This window comes from Sus scrofa, unplaced genomic scaffold, assembly GCF_000003025.6.
Source record: "Sus scrofa isolate TJ Tabasco breed Duroc unplaced genomic scaffold, Sscrofa11.1 Contig59, whole genome shotgun sequence".
In the NCBI taxonomy this organism is placed as follows: domain Eukaryota; kingdom Metazoa; phylum Chordata; class Mammalia; order Artiodactyla; family Suidae; genus Sus; species Sus scrofa.
The window spans coordinates 272241-295149 of NW_018085257.1; the positions used below are offsets into that span (position 1 = coordinate 272241).

The 22909-nt window shown below is 36.4% G+C and overlaps 1 protein-coding gene across 1 annotated transcript; it reads left to right on the forward strand.

Annotated features, from left to right (window-relative positions):
- The first annotated feature begins 5923 nt into the window (after positions 1–5923).
- On the forward strand, positions 5924–7153 carry LOC100523420 (olfactory receptor 1N2-like). The gene has a single exon (XM_021082226.1). It carries the CDS (start codon positions 6218–6220, stop codon positions 7151–7153), a length of 936 nt encoding a protein of 311 aa, XP_020937885.1. The 5' UTR covers positions 5924–6217.
- The last annotated feature ends 15756 nt before the right edge of the window (positions 7154–22909 follow it).

Genomic DNA, 22909 nt, shown 5'->3' on the forward strand with positions numbered 1-22909 from the left:
TGGAAATAGAGACTGTTATACTAGGAGAAATAAGTGAGAAAGAGAACAAAAAATGTTGTATGATATCACTTACCTGTTTAATCTAAAACAGGTTGCCGAGGGGGAGGGAGTGCAGTGGTTGGGGAGCTTGAGGTTAATATATACAAACTATTGCCTTTGGAATGTGTTAGCTATGAGATCCTGCTCTGTAGCACTGGGAACTATGTCTAGTCACTTATGATGGAGCATGATAATGTGCAAAAATAGAATGTGTACATATATGTGTAACTGGGACACCATGCTGTACAGCATAAAAAAATTGTATTGGGGAAATAACTATTAAAAGTGATAAACAACTAGTAAAACAAATTAAAAAATAAATAGTAAAATATGGCATAAATGAACTTATTTATGAAACAAAGAGACTCACTGACATAGAGAACAGACTAGTGGTTGCCACATGGGAAGGGAGGAAGGGAGATAGACTGGAATTTTGGGGTTAGTAGATGCAAACTGTTACACTGAGAATGGATAAGCAATGATATCTGATTGTACAGCACAGGGAACTATATCCAAGCTCTGGGGATAGAACGTGTTGTGAGATAGTGTAAGAAAAAAATGTATATATACGCATATATACATATATATGTGTGTGTGTATGTTTGTGACTGGGTCACATTACTATACAGCAGAAATTGGAACCACACTGTAAATCAACTATAATAAAAATAGTTAAAAAAAAAACAAACACTATGGTACTGGCACAAAAACAGAAATATAGATCAATGGAAAGGTAGAAAGCCCAGAAAAAAGCCCAAGCACATTTGGTGAACTAATGTATGACAAAGGGGACAAGAACTTAGAGTGGAAGAAAGATAGTCTCTTCAAAAAGTAATGGTGGAAAAACTGGAAAGCTGCATGTAGAAGAATGAAATTAGAACTCTAATACCATACCCAAATATAAACTCAAAATGGATTAAAGACCTAAAAATAAGGCCAGATATTGTAAAACACCTAGAGGAAAACATAGGCAGAATGCTCTTTGACATGAATCACAGGAACATCTTGTTTGATCCACCTTCTAGAATAAGGTTCTTTTTATTTTTTAAATTTTTTCTTTTTAAGGCTGCACCTGTAGCATATTGAAGTTTCCAGGATAGAAGTCATATCAAAGCTGCAGCTGCTGGCCTATGCCTCATCCACAGCAACGCAGGATATGAGCTGCTTCTGTGATCTACACCATAGCTCATAGCAATGCCAGATCCTTAACCCTCTGAGTGAGGCAAGGAATTGAACCCACATCCTCATGGATAATAGTCAGGTTTTTAACATGCTGAGAGACAATGGGAAATCCAGTAGGTTTTTGTTAATCAACTATTTTATACAGTAGTTGTGTGTATGGTATTCCCACCCTCCCAATCCCCCCCAGTGGTTTTCCCTTTGGTAACTATAAAATTGCTTTTAAATCTGAGAGTTTGTTTCTGTTTCATAAATAAGGTCTTTTGTATCATTTTTATTCCATATATACATGATATATGATTTTTTCTTTGTATGAATCAACTCTTTCAGTATGATAATCTTTAGATCCATCCATGTTGTTGCAAATGGCATTATTTCAAGTTTTTTAATGGCTGAATTATATTCCATTGTGTATATATACCACATCCTCTTTATCCATTCCTCTGTTCATGGACATTTAGATTGCTTCCATGTCTTAGCTATTGTAAAGATTGCTGTGGTGAACATTGGGGTGCATGTATATTTTTGGTTTTCTCTGTATAGATGCCCAGGAGTGGGATCATATGGTAGTTTTAGATTTCTTTTTTTAAGGAACTTCCATACTGTCCTATATAGTACTTGCACCAATTTTCCCTCCCACCAATAGTGTAGGAGTGTTCCCTTTCCTCCATACCCTCGCCAGGATTTATTGTTTGGAGATTTTTTGATGATGGCTACTGTGACTGATGTGAGGTGGTAACTCGTTGTAGTTTTGACCTCCATTTCTCTAAAATTAGTGATGTTGAGCATCTTTTCATGTGTTTTTTGGCCACCTGTCTGTCTTCTTCGGAGAATTGTCTATGTCTGTCCATTTTTTTGCATTGGATTTTTTTGACATAAAGCTGCATGAATTTTTTAATATATATTTTGGGGATTAATCCTTTGTCAGTTGTATCATTTGCAAAGATTTTTCTCCCATTCTTTGGGCTGTCTTTTCATTCTATTTATGGTTTCCTTTGCTGTGGAAAAGCATTTAAGGTTACTTAGGCTCCATTTGTATATTTATTTTTTTTAATTTTCATTATTCTAAGAGGTGGATCAAACAAGATATTTCTATGATTTATGTCAAAAAATGTTCTGCCTATGTTTTCCTCTAGGAGACTTATAGTATCTGGTCGTATGTTTATATCTTTCATCCATGTTGGGTTTATTTTTGTGCATGATGTTATGGAGTGTTCTAATTTCAATTTTAGGTGTTCCTGTGGTGACTCAACAATTAACAAACATAACTACCATCCATGAGGATGAAGGTTTGATCCCTCACCTCACTCAGTGGGTTAAGGATCTGGCATTGCTGTGAGCTGTGATGTAGGTCACAGATGCTGCCCATGTTGCTGTGGCCCTTGTGGAGGCTGGCGGCTATAGCTCCAACTGGACCCCTATCTGGGAACCTCCATATGCTGCAGGTGCAGCCCTCAAAAGACAAAAGGACAGACAAATTTCATAATTTCATTTTTGCATATAACAGTCCAGTTTTCCCAACACTATTTATTGAAGAGATTATCTTTCTTCCACTGTATGGTCTTGTCTCATCTGTCATAGACTAGTTGACCATAGGTTCTTGGGTTTGTTTATGGCTTTCTATTTTGTTCCACTGACCTATATTTCAATTTTTATACCAGTACCATACTATTTTGATTACCATAGCTTTATAGTATAATCTGAAGTCAGGGACAATGATTCACCCAGCTCCATTTTATTTCTCGGAATTGCTTTGGCTATTCAGGGCATTTTGAGTTCCCATACAAATTAATTTTTTTTGTTTGTATTTTAGGGCTGAATTCATGGCATATGGAGGTTCCCAGACTAGGGGTCAAATCAGACCCCTAGATACTGGCCTATGCCATAGCCACAACAACATGAGATCCAAGCCACATATGCAAATTATACCAAAGCTCATGGCAATGCTGGATCCTTAACTCACTGAGTAAGGCCAGGGATTCAACCTGTGTCCTGATGGGTGCTAGTCAGATTTGTTTCTGCAGAGCCATTTGGGAACTCTGTCAATGCTGGATTCATAGCCCACTGAGCAAGGCCAGGGATCGAACCTGCAACCTCATGGATGCTAGTCAGATTAGTTTCCACAGATCCACAATGGGAACTCCCACATTTTAAATATTTTGTTCTAGTTCAGTGAAGAATATTCTTAGTAGCTTGATAGGGATTGTATGGAATCTGTAGATTGCCTTGGGTAGTATAATCATTTTGACAATTTGATTCTTCCAGTCCAAGAGCATAGTATACTTTCCACCTCCTTTTGTCATCTTTGATTTCTTTCATTAGCGTCTTATAGTTTTAAGAGTATAGGTCTTTTGTATCTTTAGGTAGGTTTATTCCTAAGTATTTTGTTCTTTTTGATGTTATGGTAAATCTGATTGCTTCCGTAATTTCTCTTTCTGATCTTTCATTGCTTGTACATAGATATACAACAGATTTCTGTGTATTAATTTTGTGTCCTTCAAATTTACCAAATTGACTGATGAGCTCTAATAGTTTTCTGGTAACATCTTTAGGACTTTCTCTGTATAGTATCATATCATCTGCAAACAGTGATAGTTTTTCTTCTTTTCCAATTTAGATTCCTTTTATTCATTTTTTTCTTCTCTGATTGCTGTAGCTAGGAATTCCAAAACTATAACCTCTATATATATTGGAAAGACAAAAATATGCAAAAATCTCCAAAATAAAACTGTTGTAATTTTGGTTTATTGCCTTTAATATTTATATCAAATAGACAAAACATCCTATTATAAAAAGACAAATATATTAACAGGATGTTTCAAGGAATAATTACTATGTTTAAAAGCCATACAAAACTAATATTCAATCCTACTGGTGACCAAAGACATCCATGTTAGAACAAGGAGGTTATTTTGTACCTGTGAAATTGTTAATGATTTAAATCAACATGGTACTGGGACAAAGTATGATGGTTAAATGCATGGACTCTAGCTGCTCTATTCTTTCTTCTATCTTCCTTCCAGTGTGCAGTTCACAGTCAGGAGATCCCAGGAGGCCTACTGGTCAGGCTGAAATGCACTGTATCCTAGCAAGAGGCTTCAGAATTACACTCCTGAGACTCACATCTGAGAGTTTAACCCCAGGGAAAGAGGGCCCTTCCATCCCCTCCAGGACCCAGGCAGAACTGGCTGCAGAGCAGGATGCACAGCCACTCTGAGGTTAGCTGTAATGAGCACTTTGGGGGACGGTGTCCTAGGAATATTTAAAACTCTAATAAGACTCCTGTATTGCCAGGCCTAATAAAGCTTGGGAAAACATGTCATGCACTCTGGGTGTTCCATTATCCCTGGACTCAACAGACCCCAAATTTACTGAGTCAGAAAATCCAGGGAGTTCCTCACTGTGAGTTTCCCTTCCACTGAAGAGGACTGGAGAATCTGAAGATGCCCCAAACTGATCCATAATCTGACAGGTGAGAATCTGCAAGGGCAGTTTACACACACACACGCCACTTCATTCCAAGCCCAAGGACTAGGCAAAAGTTTCTAGGGTATATGATCTTAGTGTCTGCCTGTGGTCAGAAGTTTCTCTATGATCCAAAGAACAAATACATAGATTACCAAAATATTCACAAAATCTTAGGTCAGAGCCAAAATTAAATGACCTCTCACACCAGCTTGCTCTTACTCCAGGTAGAACAGAAAAGAATGGCTATTTTCAAGCTGAGAGAACCAGAACCTGATTCCTTTTCCCCTTTTTTTTACTCTAGTGAAAAGTAAAATCGAGAAGTTAAAGTAATAGCTTAGGGGGAAGCCACAGACTTGGATCAGACATACATTCAGTTAAATCTCATTCATTAGCTATCTGCTCTTGATGCATGAAATATCTCTCAGACTCAGTTTCAATGCTTGCAGAATTTTGGAGGACAATAATACCTACTTCATTTTTCTGTGAAGAACAAAACAGTGCCATCAAGGTATCTGGAATATAGCAAGTGTCTACAAACCAGTACAGATAATGAGTAGGTCCAAGAGACCAGGTGGATTGAAATAGTTTAGCATGAATGCAGGTACAGAGGGAAAATGGGAAAAAGACAGGGCAAGAGAGAGAGAAAGATGTAGGGGCAGATATTGCACCTCGGCCCTGTTTGTGGAGGGGAGATTCTAACAGAGGATGGGGAGGAGCAGACATCGCAGGTGCTCCCTGACCTCAGCACACATACCCAATGCTCCCAGTTAGGGACTGTAACTTAATGGGTGGGGTGAAGTTCTAGAGATTTGGGGGGTGCACAAAGAAAGGAGATGTTCTGGTCCTATTGTGTGTAGGGGTGTTTTGGAGGAAAGGCAGTAGGAGAGACCATGCATCTCATTTTTTTTCTCTCTGTTTGCCTTTTCGAGAGCTACTCCTGTGGCATATGGAGGTTTCCAGGCTAGGTGTCTAATCAGAGCTGTATCCACCAGCATAAGCCACAGCCACAGGAATATTAGATTTTAGCCACCTCTTTGACTCAAACCACAGCTCAGGGCAATGCTGGAACCCACTGAGAAAGGCCAGGGATCGGACCCACAACCTAATGGTTCCTAGTTGGAATTTTAACCACTGAGCCATGATGGGAACTCCGCATCTCCTTTTTAATTGGTAAGGATAAATGATGTTCTCATACTTGCCTTTAAGGATATGCTCAATACTCACCTTCAGTTACCTACATGATTTTTGTGGTAGAACTGACTTTTTTTCCAGCATCCTATTATAGCATAGAAAGCACTGTTCTTTTTGCATGGGTATTATTTTGCCTGTTCACCAGATGTCCCAATTATATTTTCTCACATTCCTAATGAAATCTAGGGATTCTCATCAGCAAAGTCCATTCATTCTTTTTTTTTTGTCTGTGGGTGCAGAGATGCTATCTATGAATAGATCTAATATTTAAATGGTGACATAAAGAAGGGTTTTATCTGAACACATAGAGAGAACTACAAGGGATGGGAAAACAAATCAGATGAACCAAACCACTGTTTCAGACTTCATCCTTCTAGGATTCTCTGAGAACCTAGAAGAACAACCTTTCCTATTTGTCACCTTCCTGGGCATATACCTGGTCACTATCATGGGGAACTTGCTCATCATCCTGGCCATCATCTCTGACCCCCACCTCCATACACCCATGTACTTCTTTCTGGCCAACCTATCATTAACAGATGTCTGCTTCACTTCTGCCTCAATCCCAAAGATGCTGGCCAACATTCATACTCAGAGTCAGACCATCTCCTATTCTGGATGCTTTGCACAGCTATACTTCCTCCTGATGTTTGTTGGCTTTGACAACTTACTTCTGGCTGTGATGGCTTATGACCGCTATGTGGCCATCTGCCAGCCACTTCGTTACAACACAGCTATGAGTCCCCAAGTCTGCGCACTAATGCTGGGCACATGCTGGGCACTGACCAACTGTCCTGCACTGGTGCACACACTGTTGCTGACTCGTGTGACCTTCTGTGCCCGCAAGGCCATTGCCCACTTCTATTGTGATCCCAATGCTCTGCTGAAGCTCGCCTGCTCAGAGACCCGCATTAATGAGCTGATGATCATCATTCTGGGCCTGATGTTCCTCACTGCTCCCCTCACACTGATCGTCCTCTCCTATGTCTGCATTTCCTGGGCTGTGTTTGGCATCTCATCTCCTGGAGGGCGGTGGAAGGCTTTCTCCACCTGTGGTTCTCACCTCACCGTGGTACTGCTCTTCTATGGATCTCTTATGGGTGTGTATTTACTTCCTCCATCAACTCACTCTGCAGAGAGGGAAAGCAGGGCTGCCATTCTCTATATGGTGATTATTCCCATGTTAAACCCATTCATCTACAGCTTAAGGAACAAAGGCATGAAGGAGGCTCTGCGTAAACTCTTTGGCATTCGGAAAGCATTCTTTTTGCAGTGATGACTTATCCTGGTATCTTAAAAATCCCCTGCCCTCAATCATGTCAATGATGCCACTACTCTGAGATTGATTTTAAGGGAATCAGGCAACACTGAGGGTTGTAGAAAAAAGGGCATTTACATTTCTCTGCTCAGCTGTGAAATGAGATGTTATAACGAAGACTCTTTCCTGACCACAGTGAAGAAATCATTACTAAGAACAGGATGCCATTCACCACTTCTTATTTCTAAACCATAATGTTAGTCAGAGTGAACTAAGGTATTCCGTGTACACTCTATAGTCAAGTCATTCTGCCTTGGGTACCATGGGACATGGTAAAGGATGAGAATATAAACACATATTGAGCATCTTTGTTCCTCATTGTTATTCATATCAGTTCTTCAAGATAGGCTTGTGGAAAACTATGACTCAGAATGTGAAATAACTTGCCCAAACCTGGTAAACTTAATTCCAGTCCTCATTCTATTTCTATTACATCATATTGTAAAAATCATGAGACATCGTGAGTGATCACAATAGGAGAATAGAAGCAAATTAATACATAATTCATGATATTTCCTTAATATTTCATTTCTTCAAAATAAAAACACTACATTCGTTATTGGAATGGGTAAATGAAAAGAATCAATATTTATGTGTGTCTTCTGTGTGCTGATTTTGAACTAAGTATATGATTCACTCTCTTAATTTTTTTCAATATATACCATAAAATACAAAATGATAAATAAAGTATGCTGGAACTTTTAGGACAATGATTTGATGAAAAGCAGTCTGGTGGAAAGTGTTCTAAGAAGTCACAAAGCTTAATAAGTGGTTGTTTTCTGCAGTATTATTTCAGGTTATTATTTTCTTTTTATCTCTAGCTGTTTCAAAACTTGTAGATATCTTTAGAACCCAAATGAAATTTGGGGATTGGCACAGAAAACATTCCAAGTGCTACTAAGTCACCACAGAATGATAAAGAAACATCTAGACAGATCTCTTTGAAGTTTCAAGATCAAATTCATCCTCCACCAAGTTTTCCAAAAAGGAGGGTGTGATACTTTGATGTATTATTGTACAAAACATCTTGTTGTTAATGGAAGAGTGTTGCACCTGCCTGCATTTCCCTTTAACATTCTCCCTTTCACTCTTTGCCCTTTCTCCTGGATATAAGGGTTGTGAATAATGAGACAACCAGGGAAACCAGACTAGACCACCTGGACTTGAATTCAGTTACTTGACCCTATCCACAAGCAATCTCCTATAGCAATTTCCAGTTCAGAAGCAAAGGGGAAAATTTTTATGTCTGTTAGTATTATTGCTCTTTGTCTGAATTCATTTTCTTCCTCTAGTTAGATCCTTGTCCTATAGTCACCCAAGTACAACATGGTATTCACTGTATGTTGAGTCACTTTTTTTTTCCCTTATAGTAGGCTCTTCTAAAGATCCCTATTGAATCCCTAGTTCCTGGAGAACTCAGCTAAAGGTGATTAAAGCCTTAACAAGGCACACAACTGACTTTGTAAGTAAGGTTTATTCTTCTACAGGACCATTTGCACTCTCAAAGGTGAACTTTTCTGACTAAATGCATCCCAAATCAATGATATATTCCTGAGTCAAAAAAATTTAGGTGCTCCTAAAATTTAGGATATAGCATCCATTTCTCCTTTTGTCATTTTCTCAACATCCTCTGCACCCTTTGAGACTAGAACATAAAGGGGATATTGTTTCATCAGAGAGAATGAGTGGGAAGAGAAAAATATCTGTATTCTAAATAAGGGCTTCATAAATAAAAAAAGTCACTGGTGCTTTGCTTTTTTTCCAGAAGTTATATGTGCATCACCTCATGTTTTAAAATCTATGATCAATATTTATCACGTTTTAATCATGAAAAGTGTTTCTTTTATAAATGAAAATTTAGAGACTTTATGTCATGTCTATGAATCCCACTGTATCCTGTGGAAAATATATATCAATGAATAAATTCTGAGAATGGAAATAGAAATTTACATAGTACAGAATAATAATGTAAAGACTTTTGGAAATAATACTGTCTCAAATTTGTATTTGAGAATGCTGTTAAATATTATAATTGCATTGAAATGATAATAATTGATACTGTACAGAGGTAGGTAAGGGAGGTACTCTCAAATACTACTGGCGATGGGAGCATAAATTGACTTCCAAGAAATAAATTGGTCATTCACAGAGCATATTCATACCCCATGACCTACTCTTTCATTACCAGGAATCTGATCAATGAAAGAGCAAAAAAACATTGTCAACATTTTATGTATAATGATATTATAGAAACCACCCAAATTTGGTCACTGGGGGGTTTGTTAATTAGATAATGGTATGTTAATGGGATGGACTACTGTGTGGGGGCTTTCCAATCATTTGATAATATTTATTTATTTTAACTAAAGTACAGTATTTGAGTATGTATTTTTAGCACAGACTATTGTTAACAGGAAACTCATTATTCCTGAATTCGTTATAACTTCATTATTCATACTACTTGGACTAAAAAGAAACTTGAATAAAGTACAATAAAATATTAAGGGTGATTCTTCCAAGATGATGGAATTGTTTATGATCATTATGTTCGTTCTCCATGATCCATTGTCAACTTGTATTTTTCATAATTAATACTACTTTGATAATCATGAGTTTAAGTATATTTAACAGCTTTATATTGACTAATTTTAACCTATACTTATGCTTTCTTTATCTGGAGTTTACTCTGAAGTGAAAATCAATCTTTCTCTCCTTTCTGAGAGAATTACTAGAAAATTCCATGCTGTCAATGAATCGATGCTAAATGAGGTTATTATATATTCTGCCACAAGGAAGAAAGGCAGAGAACTTCTTTAAGAAACTTAAGTATTTCAAAAATAAAAGTAATTCTTCCTTTAGCAGTAGTAATTGTTTGTAATGTGTTCATTTGGGACTAAAGGAGTTTTCTGTCTACCCACATGAACATAAGTGGCCTGGCATCATAATTATTTCAGCTTTAAGTCTACTTCATTATTTGTTGTATTAATTAAGGATATGGATAGGGAAAAATAAACAGCCTTGGTATTCTAATCAGAAATGAAGTTAATTCAGGGAATTCAGTGTTTATTAAGTCATTGAAAGTGTTATATAATCACAACCTCTAGGATAAGTCTTCAGGAATTACTTAAAGAAAAATAATAATCCTCTTTCTTACCCAATTGGCAATGAGGGGGATCAAAAGGTTGCCATTGGAGGAGCTCTTATGGTGACTCGTTGGTAATTAACCCATCTAACATCCACAAGGATGTAGGTTCAATCCCTGACCTTTTTGGATCCCTTACCTTAAGGATCCTACATTGCTGTGGTTGTGGCATAGGCTGGCAGATGCAGCTCCAATTTAACCCCTAGACTGAGAATTTCATATGCCTCAGGTGCAGCTCTAAAACTACAAAAAAATATATTTGCCATTGGAACAATCAGATGCAACCCAAGTATCAGGAATCAAGACTACATTTTGATTCCCACCAAATCTGATTACTGGACATAAAAAAGGTAATTCTAGCTGCTACTTCCAAATCAACTACCTGTCAGCATCTATGTACCTAGTGACTGGACACTGAAATTCTGCTGCAGAAAAAAATGCTGTATGAATAGATCCAACAGACATTTAAAGACAAATATTATGTGATATTACTTGTATGTGGAATCTAAAAAAAAGATTGAGATAAACTTATTTGCAGAACAGAAACAGACTCACAGACATTGAAAAGAAACAATTTTTCAATTTTGTTTCTCAGCACAGCATTGGCTGTTCATATTCATCTGTGTTTCCTCATAGTTTTTATTTTTATTTTTGTTCACAACAGACATTTAAAGACATTTAAACAGACATTTGTGAAAAATACCATTGGTGCTTTGATAGAGATTGCATTGAATCTGTAGATTGCATTGAGTAGTAAAGTCATTTTGACAATATAAGTTCTTCCAACAGATTTCTTTCATCAATGTCTATGTGTCAATGTGTTTTCACAATGTCAGTGTGTTTTAAAGAGCACAGGTTTTTGCCTCCTTAGGTAGGATTACTTCTAGGTATTTTATTCTTTTTGATGTGATGGTAACTGAAATTGTTTCCTTAATTTCTCTTTCTTTTTAAAAAATTTTATTGGGATGTAGTTGACTTATAATGTTGTGTTAGCTTGAGGTTTTCAGCAATGTCAATCAGTTATACATTTACATAAATCCATTCTTGTTTTCCCATATAGGTTATTATAGAACATTGAGTAGACCTCCTGTGCTATTCAATAAATCCCTGTTAGTTACTTAATTCCTCCTTCTAATCAGAATGCAAGGTGTTTCTGTGTATTAATTAATTGTTGTATCCTACAACTTTTCCAAATTCATTGATGAGCCCTAGTAATTCTCTGGTAGCATTTTTTGGACTTTCTTTCATGTTTTTAGGGCCTCACTAGCAGCATATGGAGGCTCCCAGGCTAGGGGTCAAATGGGAGCTGTATCTGCCAGCCTACACCACAGCTACAGCAACATGGATCCAAGCTGCATCTGCAACCTACACCACAGCTCACAGTAACGTTGGATCCTAACCACTGATCAAGGCCAGAGATCTAACTTGCATCCTTATGGATGCTAATCAGTTTTGTTTCCACTGAGCCATGAGGGGAACTCCAGATTTCTATGTATAGTATCATGTCATCTGTGAACAGTGATGGCTTTACTTCTTTTCCAATTTGGATTCCTTTTATATATTTATTTATCATCTCTGATTGCTGTGACTAGGACTTCCATAACTACGTTGAATAAAAGTGGGGAGGGTGGACATCCTTGTCTTGTTCCTGATGTTAGAGGAAATGCTTTCATTTTTCACTGCTCAGAATGACTTAACTCTGGGTTATCATATGGCCTTTATTATATTGAGGTTCCCTTCATGCCCACTTTCTGGAGAGTTTTTATCAAAAGTCATGTTAAGGTTCATAAAAAGCTTTTTCTGCATCTCTTGAGATGATTATCTTGATTTTATTCTTCAAATTGTTAGTGTGGTGTATCAAAATGATTGATTTGTTGATACTTAAGAGTCCTTGCTTACTGGGATAAATCCCACTTGATCATGGGTTGTGATCCTTTTAATGTATTATTGAATTTTTTTTGCTAATATTTTGTTGATAATTTTTTCATCTCTGTTCATCAGTGGATATTGGCCTGTAATTTTCTTTTTGTGGTATCTTTGATTTTGGTATCAAGGCGATGGTGGCCTCATACAATGAGCTTGGGAGTATTCTTCCTCTGCAATTTCTTGGAAGAGTATCAGAAGGATAGGTGTTAACTTGTCTCTAAATGTTTGATAAAATTCACCTGTGAAGCCCTCTGGTCCTGACTTTTGTTTGTTGGAAGTATATAAATCACAGTTTTGATTTAGTACTTGTGACAGGTCTGTTCATATTTTCTATTTCTTCTTGACTCAGTCTTGGAAGTTTGTACCTTTCTAAGAATTTGTCCATATCTTCTCAATTGTCCATTTTATTGGATTGGCATACAGTTGTTTGTAGTAGTCTCTAATGATCTTTTGTATTTCTGTGGTGTCAGCTATAACTTCTCCTTTTTCACTTTTAATTTTATTGATTTGAGCCCTCTTTTTTTCTTGATGAATCTGGCTAAAGGTTTATCAATTCTGTTGACGTTTTCTAGGAACAATCTTTTAGTTTCATTGACCCTTTCTATCATTTTCTTCATTTCTGTTTCATTTATTTCTGCTCATATCTTCATTATTTCTTTCCATTTACTAACTTTCAATTTGATTGTTCTTCTTTCTCTAGTTGCTTTAAGAATAAGGACAGGTTGTCTATTTGAGCATATACTCTAAAACTACAGCCACCAAAACAGTATGATATTTGCACAAATACAGAAACATAGATCAATGGGACAGGATAGAAAGCCTAGAAATAAAACCATGCATCTATGGTCAGTTAATCTATGACAAATAAGACAGAATATTCAATGGAGAAAAGATAGTCTTTTCAATAAATGATGCTGGGAACACTGGACAGCTACATGTAAAGGAATGAAATTAGATAACTCTCTAACACCATACACATAAATAAACTCAAGATGGACTGGAGACTTCAATGTAAGATTGGATACTAGAAAACTCTTAGAGGAAATCACGGCAATATCTTTTGTATCTACCTCCTAGAGTAATGAAAATAAAAACAAAAATAAACAAATGGGACCTAACTAAACTTAAGAACTTTTACACAGCAAAGGAAACCATAAAGAAAATGAAAAGTCCATCCATAGAATGGGAGAATATATTTTCAAACAAAGTGACCAACAGTGATTAATCTCTAAAATATGGAAAGGACACATGTTGCCAATATAAAAAAAACAAACAACTTAAACAATGAGTCGAAGTTCTAAACAGACATTTATCCAAAGAAGACAAATGGATGGCCAAAAAGCACATGGAAACATGATCGCCATCGCTAATGGTTAGAGAAATGCAATTTGAAACTACAATGATATATAACTTAAATCTGGTCAGAATAACCACCTTCAGAAAGTCTACAAACAGGAGTTCCCATTGTGGCATAGCAGAAATGAAGCCGACTATAATCCATGAGGAGGAGCGTTTGATCCCTGGCTTCACTCAATGGGTTGAGGATCCAGCATTGCCATGAGTTGTGGTAAAGATCACAGACACAGCTCAGATGCCAAGTTGCTGTGGCTATGGCATAGGCCAGCATGGGCTACAGCTCTGATTCAACCCCCAGGCTGGGAACTTCCCTATGCCACAGTTTGGCCCTATAAAAATCTACAAATAATAAATGCCAGAAAGATGTGGAGAAAAGGGAAGCCTCCTACATTGTTGTCCATGGAACATTACTCAGCTATGAAACAGAATGAAATAATGCCATTTGAAGCAACATGGATAGACCTGGAGATTATCATATGAAGTCAGTCAGACAAAAAAAATATCATGTGATATAACATGTGGAATCTAAATAAAGATACAAAGAACTTGTTTACAAAACAGAAAAACTCATAGACTTTGAAAACTAACATATGATTGCCAAAGGAAAAGGGGGGAGGGATGGATTGGAGTTCTGGATTAGCGTATGCCCACTATTATGTATGAAATGGATGGTCAGCCGGAACCTTATTATACCACAGAGAACTCTACTCTATATTCTGTGATAATCTATCAGGGAAGAATCTGAAAAAGAATGGATATGTGCATATGTATAACTGAACCACTTTGCTGTACAGCAAAATTAACACAATATATGTAATCAACTATACTTCAATAATATTTTTAAAGTGAAAAAAGAGAGTAAGAAGCCTTAAGTCCTTCTCTATTAAGTGAGGTAGCTGAATTCATATCTGTAGATAGTTTGAGCCTATATGACTATCAGGCTAATGCAAACAGATACAGGAAGGAGTTAACATACTTAAAAGACAGGGCAACCACAAATCAAAACCAAACCTTACAGTCACAAAAACCAAAGAGGAAAGTACTCAAGCATAAAATAAATGGAAACGATCCAACTAAAAAAAGAACAGAGGAAAAGAGACACATAGAATCAATGGAAAACCAGGTTTAAATGGCAATAAATATATATCTCTCAGCAATCACCTTAAATGTCAATGGACTGAATGCTCCAATCAAAGGACACAGAGTGGCAGATTGGATAAAATAGAAGAAAACATTCAATTGGCTGTCTATAAGAAACTCACCTTAGGGCAAAGGACACATATAGATTGAAAGTGAGCGGATGGGAAAAGATATTTTGTGCCAATGGACAAGACAGGAAAGCAGGAGTTGCAATACTCATATCAGCCAAAATAGACTTTAAAACAGAGGCTATAAAGAAAGACAAAGAATGACACTATTTAATGGTTAAAGGATCCATTCAAGAAAGATTATTAAAATCATCAATATATATGCCCCTAATATAGGAGCACTCAGGTACCTGCAACAATTACAAAACACACATAAAAGGAGAAAGTGATAGGAATGCAATTACAGTAGGAGACTTTTTAACACCCCACTCACATCAATGGACAGATCCTCTACACAGAAAATCAATAATGCAACAGAGATCCTAAAGGACACAATAGAAACTTAATATATTCATGAATTTACATCCAAAAATATCAGAATACACCTTCATCTCAAGTGCACAAGGAATATTCTCAAGAATCAAACACATACTGGGCTACAAAGGTAACCTCAACAAACTTAAGAGTATAGAAATTATTTCAATATCTTCTCCGGCCACAATGGCATGAAACTAGAAATCAACCACAGGGAAAGAATGAGAAAAAACTGACTACATGGAGATCCAATGGGTCAATGAGGATCAGGAAGGAAATTAAAAAACATATTGAGACAAATGATAATGAAGACAGAACTAAAATCTATGGGATGCTGCAAAAGCAGTGCTCAGAGGGAAGTTCATAGCAATACAGGCCTTCCTCAAAAAAAGAAGAAAAATCTCAAATTGACAACTTAAGCCACCACCCAAGTGAATTAGAAAAAGAAGAACCAACAAAACCTAATGTCACCAGAAGGAAGGAAATCATAAAGATCAAAGAGGAAATCAATAAAATAGAGATTCAAAAACAATAGAAAAAATAAGACCAAGAGCTCATTCTTTTAAAAGGTAAACAAAACTGACAAACCTCTGGATAGCCTAACCAAGAAGAGGAGAGAAAAACACCAAATAAACAAAATAAGACATGATCAGGGAGAAGTCAAACAGGACAATACAGAAATAAAAAAAATGAAAGAACACTATCGACAGTTACATGCCAAGAAATTTGACAACCAAAACTAATGGACAACTTTCTAAGACTTACAGCCTGCCAAAGCTGAATGAAGAAGAATAGATCATCTGTCAATGCACTATTTGGTTGTTTCCATGTCTTGGATATTGCAAATAGAGCTGCAATGAACATTCAGTTTCGTGTGCCTTTTCTAAGGAACGTATGTATACACAATGGAATACTACTCAGCCATAAAAAAGAATGAAATAATGCCATTTGCAGCAACATGGATGGAACTGGAGGACCTCATACAATGACTTCAAGCTGATTGGGAACATCTCTTTCAACTCCATGGTCAATGTCACCAAGCTGGTGGATTGAAATCAGCCACAATGTGCATAATTACATTATGCAGATTGTCAAATGCTACTGAGTAATTTTATGCTATGATAGGGAGCCTTTGTTATTCACTGAGCACACTTGCACTTACATTGAGGGGAGATTTCTTTTTAGCCATGGCTTCTATCCTCACATCTCATTTACTTCCTCTGATATTGGTTTAGATATAACAGTTCTTTTTGTCGTTGTTTACATGTATTTATTTTCCATCCCTTTAAACTTTTGTATGTCTTTATATCTGGAAAGTTTAGCTCTTAATAGTGTAAAGTTTGATTTTGCTCTTTTTTATGTAGGTTGACCATCATTGTATTTCTGGAGAATTTGATCTATTAACATTGAATACAATCAGAGTGTTTATGAATTTATGTTTTCTATGTTTCTATATGTATTATAATTGAGACATCTAACTTCATATTTATTCTTGATTGCCTTTATAACTTTACATTCATATCCCCTCCATTAAATTATTAACCATACATTATTATTCTTACATTATTCTTTTCTGTGCTTCATGTAGAGATTATGACTTGCTTTTTCTTAAAAAAATTATCATGTTACAACTTACTACACAACATGTAATTTACCCTTTTAACCTTTTGAGGGATACAGTTAGGTGGAATTTAGTATGTTCTTCACTGCTATTTTGTTCTAGGGATTCAAAAGGGAACAATGGGACATCAATGCTATTGCATACTGCACAGCTATCAAGGAAGAATGACAAATGTACCTGTGAATCAATATGGAGGGATTTCAAAGATGTATTATTAAATAGATAAAAGCAGTGCATAAAAGAGCATGTATAACAGGATACTTCCTATGTGAAAAAGAAGGGAAAATAATATATACATGTATATTCCCATTGGGAAGAAGAAACACATGAGACTGATTACCTACAGGGGGTGTGGTGGGAATAGGATAGAAAAGATGTAGAGATGGGTATATTTATTTGTATTGTTTTGACTATGTTATATTTTACCTACTGAAAAATAAAAAGAAGTGATGGAAAATAATGCAAAATAGAATAAAAAAATGAGCCTATGTATATTTTGAGTTAAAACCATAATCAATCTAAAGGGAAAAATAAAGTAACTAAGTTATTAGTGAACAGTGAATTTTGTCTTAAAATACTCCTACAATAACAAAAGGACAATTTTTCATAAGCAAGTTTTTTGAGCGTAAGTAGGTTTGTCATTAGCAATGGTTTCATGCTTCCTTTGTCAAAGATTAATTGACCATAGGTGTCTCAGTTTATTTATGGGTTCTCTATTCTGTTCCATTGGTCTATATGTCTGTTTTGGTACCAGTACCACACTATCTTGATGACTGTGGCTTTATAATTTTGCCTGAAATCTGGGAGAGTTATGCCTCCTGCTTGGTTTTTGTTGCTCAGAATTGTTTTGGCAATTTTGGGTCTTTTGTGGTTCCATATAAATTTTTGGATTGTTTGTTCTAGTTCTGTGGAAAATTCCCTGGGTAATTTGGTAAAGGATTGCCTTGACTCTGTAGATTGCTTTGGGTAGTATAGCCATTTTTACAATATTAATTTTTCCAACCCAGGAGCATGGAATATCTTTCCATTTCTTTACATCTTTAATTTCCTTGATGAATGTTTTATAGTTCTTGGAATGTAAGTCCATTACCTCCTTGGCCAGGTGTGCTCCCAGGTATTTGATTTTTTGGGGTGTGATTTTAAAAGGTATTGTATGTTTGCATTCCTTTTCTAAGGTTCATTATTGGTATACAGTAATGTGACTGATTTCTGAATGTTAACTTTATATGCTGCTACTTTGCTGAATTTGTTGATCAGTTCAAGTAGTTTTTGTGTTGAGTCCTTAGGGTTTTGATGTATAGTATCATGTCATCTGCAAACAGTGACAGTTTTACCTCTTCTCTTCCTATTTGGATGCCTTTAATTTCTTTGCTTTGTCTGATTGCTGTGGCTAGGACTTTCAGTACTATGTTGAGTACTAGTGGTGAGAGTGGGCATCCCTGTCTTGTTCCAGATTTTAGTGGGAAGGCTTTTAATTTTTCTCCATTGTGTATTATATTTGCTGTGGGTTTGTCATAAATAGCTTTGATTATGTTATGTTCCCTCTACACCCACCTTGATAAGAGTTTTGAACATGAATGGATGTTGGACTGTGTCAAATGATTTTTATGCATCTATTGAGATGATCATATGTTTTTTGACTTTTCTTTTGTTAATGTGGTGTATGACATTGATTGATTTTCCTATGTTGAACTATCCTTGTGTACCTGGGATGAATCCTACCTGGTCATGGTGTATGATCTTTTTTATATTTTGTTGGATTAGACTGGGTTAAATTTTGTTGAAAATTTTTGCATCTATATTCATCAAAGATATTGGCCTATAGTTTACTTTCTTGGTGGTATCTTTGTCTGGTTTTGGAAATAGGGTGATAGTGGCAACATAGAATGTCTTTGGGAGTGTTCCTTCTTCTTGAAACTTTTGGAAAAGTTTAAGGAGGATGGGTATAATTTCCTCTTTGTACATTTGATAGACACCTGTGAAGCCATCTGTTCCTAGACTTAGGAAAAAGACAGCATTTTCAGCAAGTATTTCTGGTAAACCTGGACAGATGCATGCAAATCAATGAAACTAGAACACACCCTCACACCACGCACTAAAATCAACTCAAAGTGCTGACAGACATAAATATAAGATAAGGTACCATCAAACTCCTGGAAGAGAACATAGGCAAAACATTCTGTGACATCAACATTATGCATATTTTCTCAGGTCTGTCTCTCAAAGAAACACAAGAGCAATAATAAACCAATGGGACCTAATCAAATTGACAAGCTTATGCATAGCAAAGGAAACCAAAAAGAACACAAAAAGACAACTTATGGAATGGGAGAAAATATTTTCAAATGGTGCAAATGACAAGGGCTTAACCTCTAGAATATGCAAGCATCTTATACAACTTGACAGCGAAAAAGCCAACCACCCAATGGAAAAATGGGCAAAAGACCCAAAAAGACATTTTTCTAAGGAAGACATGCAGATGGCCAACAAGCACATGAAAAAATTTTCAACATCCCTGATTATTAAAGAATTGCAAATCAAAACTACCACAAGATACCACCCCACACCAGTCAGAATGACCATCATTAATAAGTACACAAATAACAAGTGCTGGAGGGGTTGTGGAGAAAAGGAAACCCTCCTGATTTGTTGGTGGGAATGGAAGATCGTACAACATTATGGGATTAGTAAGGAGATATCTTAGAAATTTATACATAGAACTGCCATATGACCTAGCATCCCACTCTTGGGCAATATCCAAACAAAATTTTCTTAAATAATCACATGAACCTGCATGTTCATTGCAGCAATATTCACAAACACCAACACAGGGAAACAACTCAAATGTCCACTGATAGATGATTGGATTAGGAAGATGTGGTATACATACATAAGGAAATACTGCTCTGCCACACAAAAAAAATATTGTCATTTGCAGCAACATGGATGGAACTAGTACTCTCAACCTGAGTGAAGTAAGTCAGAAAGAGAAACATAAATACCATATGATATCACTTATAACTGGGTCTAATATAGGCACAAATGAACCTTTCCACAGAGAAGAAAATCATGAACTTGGAGAACAGACTTGTGGCTTCCAAGGTAGGGGAGGAAGTGTGGTAGTTGTGGAGTTTGAGGTTAATAGATACAAACTATTGCCTTTGGAAAGGATTAGTGATTAGATCCTGCTGTTTAGCACTGGGAACTATGTCTAGTCACTTACAATGGAGCATGATAATGTACAAAAATAGAATGTGTACATGTATGTGTAATGGATCACCATGCTGTACAGTAAAATAAAATTGTATTGGTAAAGTAACTATTAAAATAATAAAACAAAACAAAACAAATAGTTTCAGTTGTAGATTCTGAAATTACATGTATACAAAAATTTAGTAAATAAGTAAACTTGTTTTGAGCAAAGGTTTGACTCCTCACTGGGGAAAGTTTCAAGGTACATGGAAAAAAGAGACTAGAATGAAGTCTATAGTGTCGAGTTAGTATTGCAGATAACTCATGGTTTGTAATGTGCATAATTGGATTGAAATTATATATCAACATCTGGTCCCCATCTCGCATTCTTTTTGTCCCTCTCCTGATCCGTGTCCTAGGGTAACCATTCCTTTAGTTTGCTTGTTTCTAGTTTATACATCCTGTGTTTCTTTTATATATGTTTCCTGGCTGTATTCTCTGAGATCACTTAGAAGCCTTTTAGGCAACAAGCACACATAATGCAAAATTTGATTTTTGAATATCAGTTGCTCTAAATGGAACAAAAGTGACTTAGAAAAATGGCTGATTCTAGGGCTGGGGCCAGGATATGACAAGGCCAGCGAAATTTGGTGAATTTCAAAATAAAAACTGTTCAATGAGCCATGGGGACACAGGAGCCAGCTGGGAGGGCTCCCATTGACCAAATATGGAATAATTAGAGCTTCAAAATGAATAATATCAGTAATGGGTTACAACTCTGAGAATAAGAATGCATGAGTCCATGGTAATATAAATAAATCAATGAAGAAACAAATGAATGTGAAGTAAGGGGAAATTCCTTCCTATAGAGAGTAGAGCTAATCAGTATAGAAGAAGTGGTTGAAATAGAAAAATCACCATTTGGCCACCACATCTGCAATAGTTTGTTCAACATAAGAATCACCAGTGACTGTTAGATGTAGTGGGGGAAATTCTATTAAGGAAAGTGCCATGGTTATACAACTCAAAATATCTGATACCTAGTTAATTACAAAGGTTAAAATAGTAACTTACTGTGGAGAACCTGGTAAATACCACCTTAAAAAATTGGAATATCACTAATAATTGGAATTTTTTTTTTTCCTTTTTAGGGCTGCACCTGTGGCATCTGTAAATTCTCAGGCAATGGTAGAATTGGAGCTGCATCATCCAGCCTGCACCACAGCCACAGCAACATAGGATCTGAGCTGCATCTGCAGTCTACAGTGAAGCTTCTGGCAATGCTGGATCCTTAACCCGATGAGCAAAGCCAGAGATACTAGACAGGTTTTTAACCTCATTAGACACAAAGGAAACTCTGAAGAACACAAATTCTTAATGAAGAATCTTCAATTTTTGAAAAAATCTGTGAATTTAAAGCCTATGTTTGTTATTAATTAGGAATCATGGGTAAAGCCCTTATCCTATGACCCAGATGTTCATAAAATATTTCAGCATTGTGAACAATAGTTTGTGAATTATTCTAGCATCAAGCAGCTTTACTAAATTCTTTATTGAAATATAATTTGCAGGGCCTCTGATATTCCCGTCATGGCTCATTGGTTAAAAAGCCCAACAAGCATCCTTAAGGCAGCAGGCTCAATCCCTGGGCTGGCTCATTGGTATTAAGATCTGGCATTACCAAGAGCTATGGTATAATTCACAGACACGGCTCAGATCCCATGTTGCTGTGGCTGTGGTGTAAGCTTGCATCTGTAGCTCCTATTTGACCCCTAGCCTGGGAATCTCCATATGCCACACGTTCATCCCTAAAAATACAACCAAAAAATAACAAATATAATTTTCAAGGCCTGAGTAGCTTAGTCAGTAGAGCATCAGACTTTTCATCTGAGGGTCCAGGCTTCAAGTCCTTGTCCAGGTGCTCTGTGAAATATAGTTTGGAAACAATATTATGTTAGTTTCAGGAGTGTTACATGGTGATTTGACATTTTCATACATTATGAAATGACCTCCACAATTGTTAATCTAGTAAGTATCTGTCCCAAAAGCCTTTAAATTATTATTGATCATATTCTTTATGCTGTAGATTACATCCAATGGTGTCTTTATTTTATAACAGGAGGTTTTTCCTCTTCATTCACATCACCTATTTCATTCCTCTCCCCCAGACACTGTCCCCACTGGCAAACACCTCTTCTCTGTATTTAAGGGTCTGTTTTCATTTTATTTTGTTGATTTGTTGTTTTAATTTTTTAGACTCCAGATATAAGCTAGATATCATGATTTTATCATTGTCTCTCTGCCTTATTTCACAGAGCATATTACCTTCTAGAACAACCCATGTTGTTAGAAAATGGCTATGAATTGTGAGATGCACCTGAATAGCCCCTTATGTCCACGTTGTTTCCAATGAAGGTGGCAAACATTTTTGGTCCCCAGGATGGGATGGAACAGACAGTTTTTTTAACTTTTGGGGATTCACTTTTGTGTTTTAACTGTTGGGGATTCACTTTCATGTTGTGGATATCCAGTTTCCCAGCACCATTTATTGAAGAGATTATCCTTCCCCATCCTGTATTTTTGGCTCCCATGTCAAAGATTGGTTGAGCATTATGTGAGGGTTTATTTCTGGGCTACATATTCTGTTCCATTTGTTATATGTGTATTTTAATGTCAGTAAAATATTGTGTTGATTTCTAGAGGTTTGTAGTATAGTTTGCAACCAGGAAGTGTAATGCCTACAATTTTGTCCATTTTGCTTAAGATGGCTTTATCTTTTGTGGGTCTTTTGTGGTTTCAGATGGATGGAATAAATGATGGTAATGGGATGTGAGCTCTAACAAACTTCAGCGTCA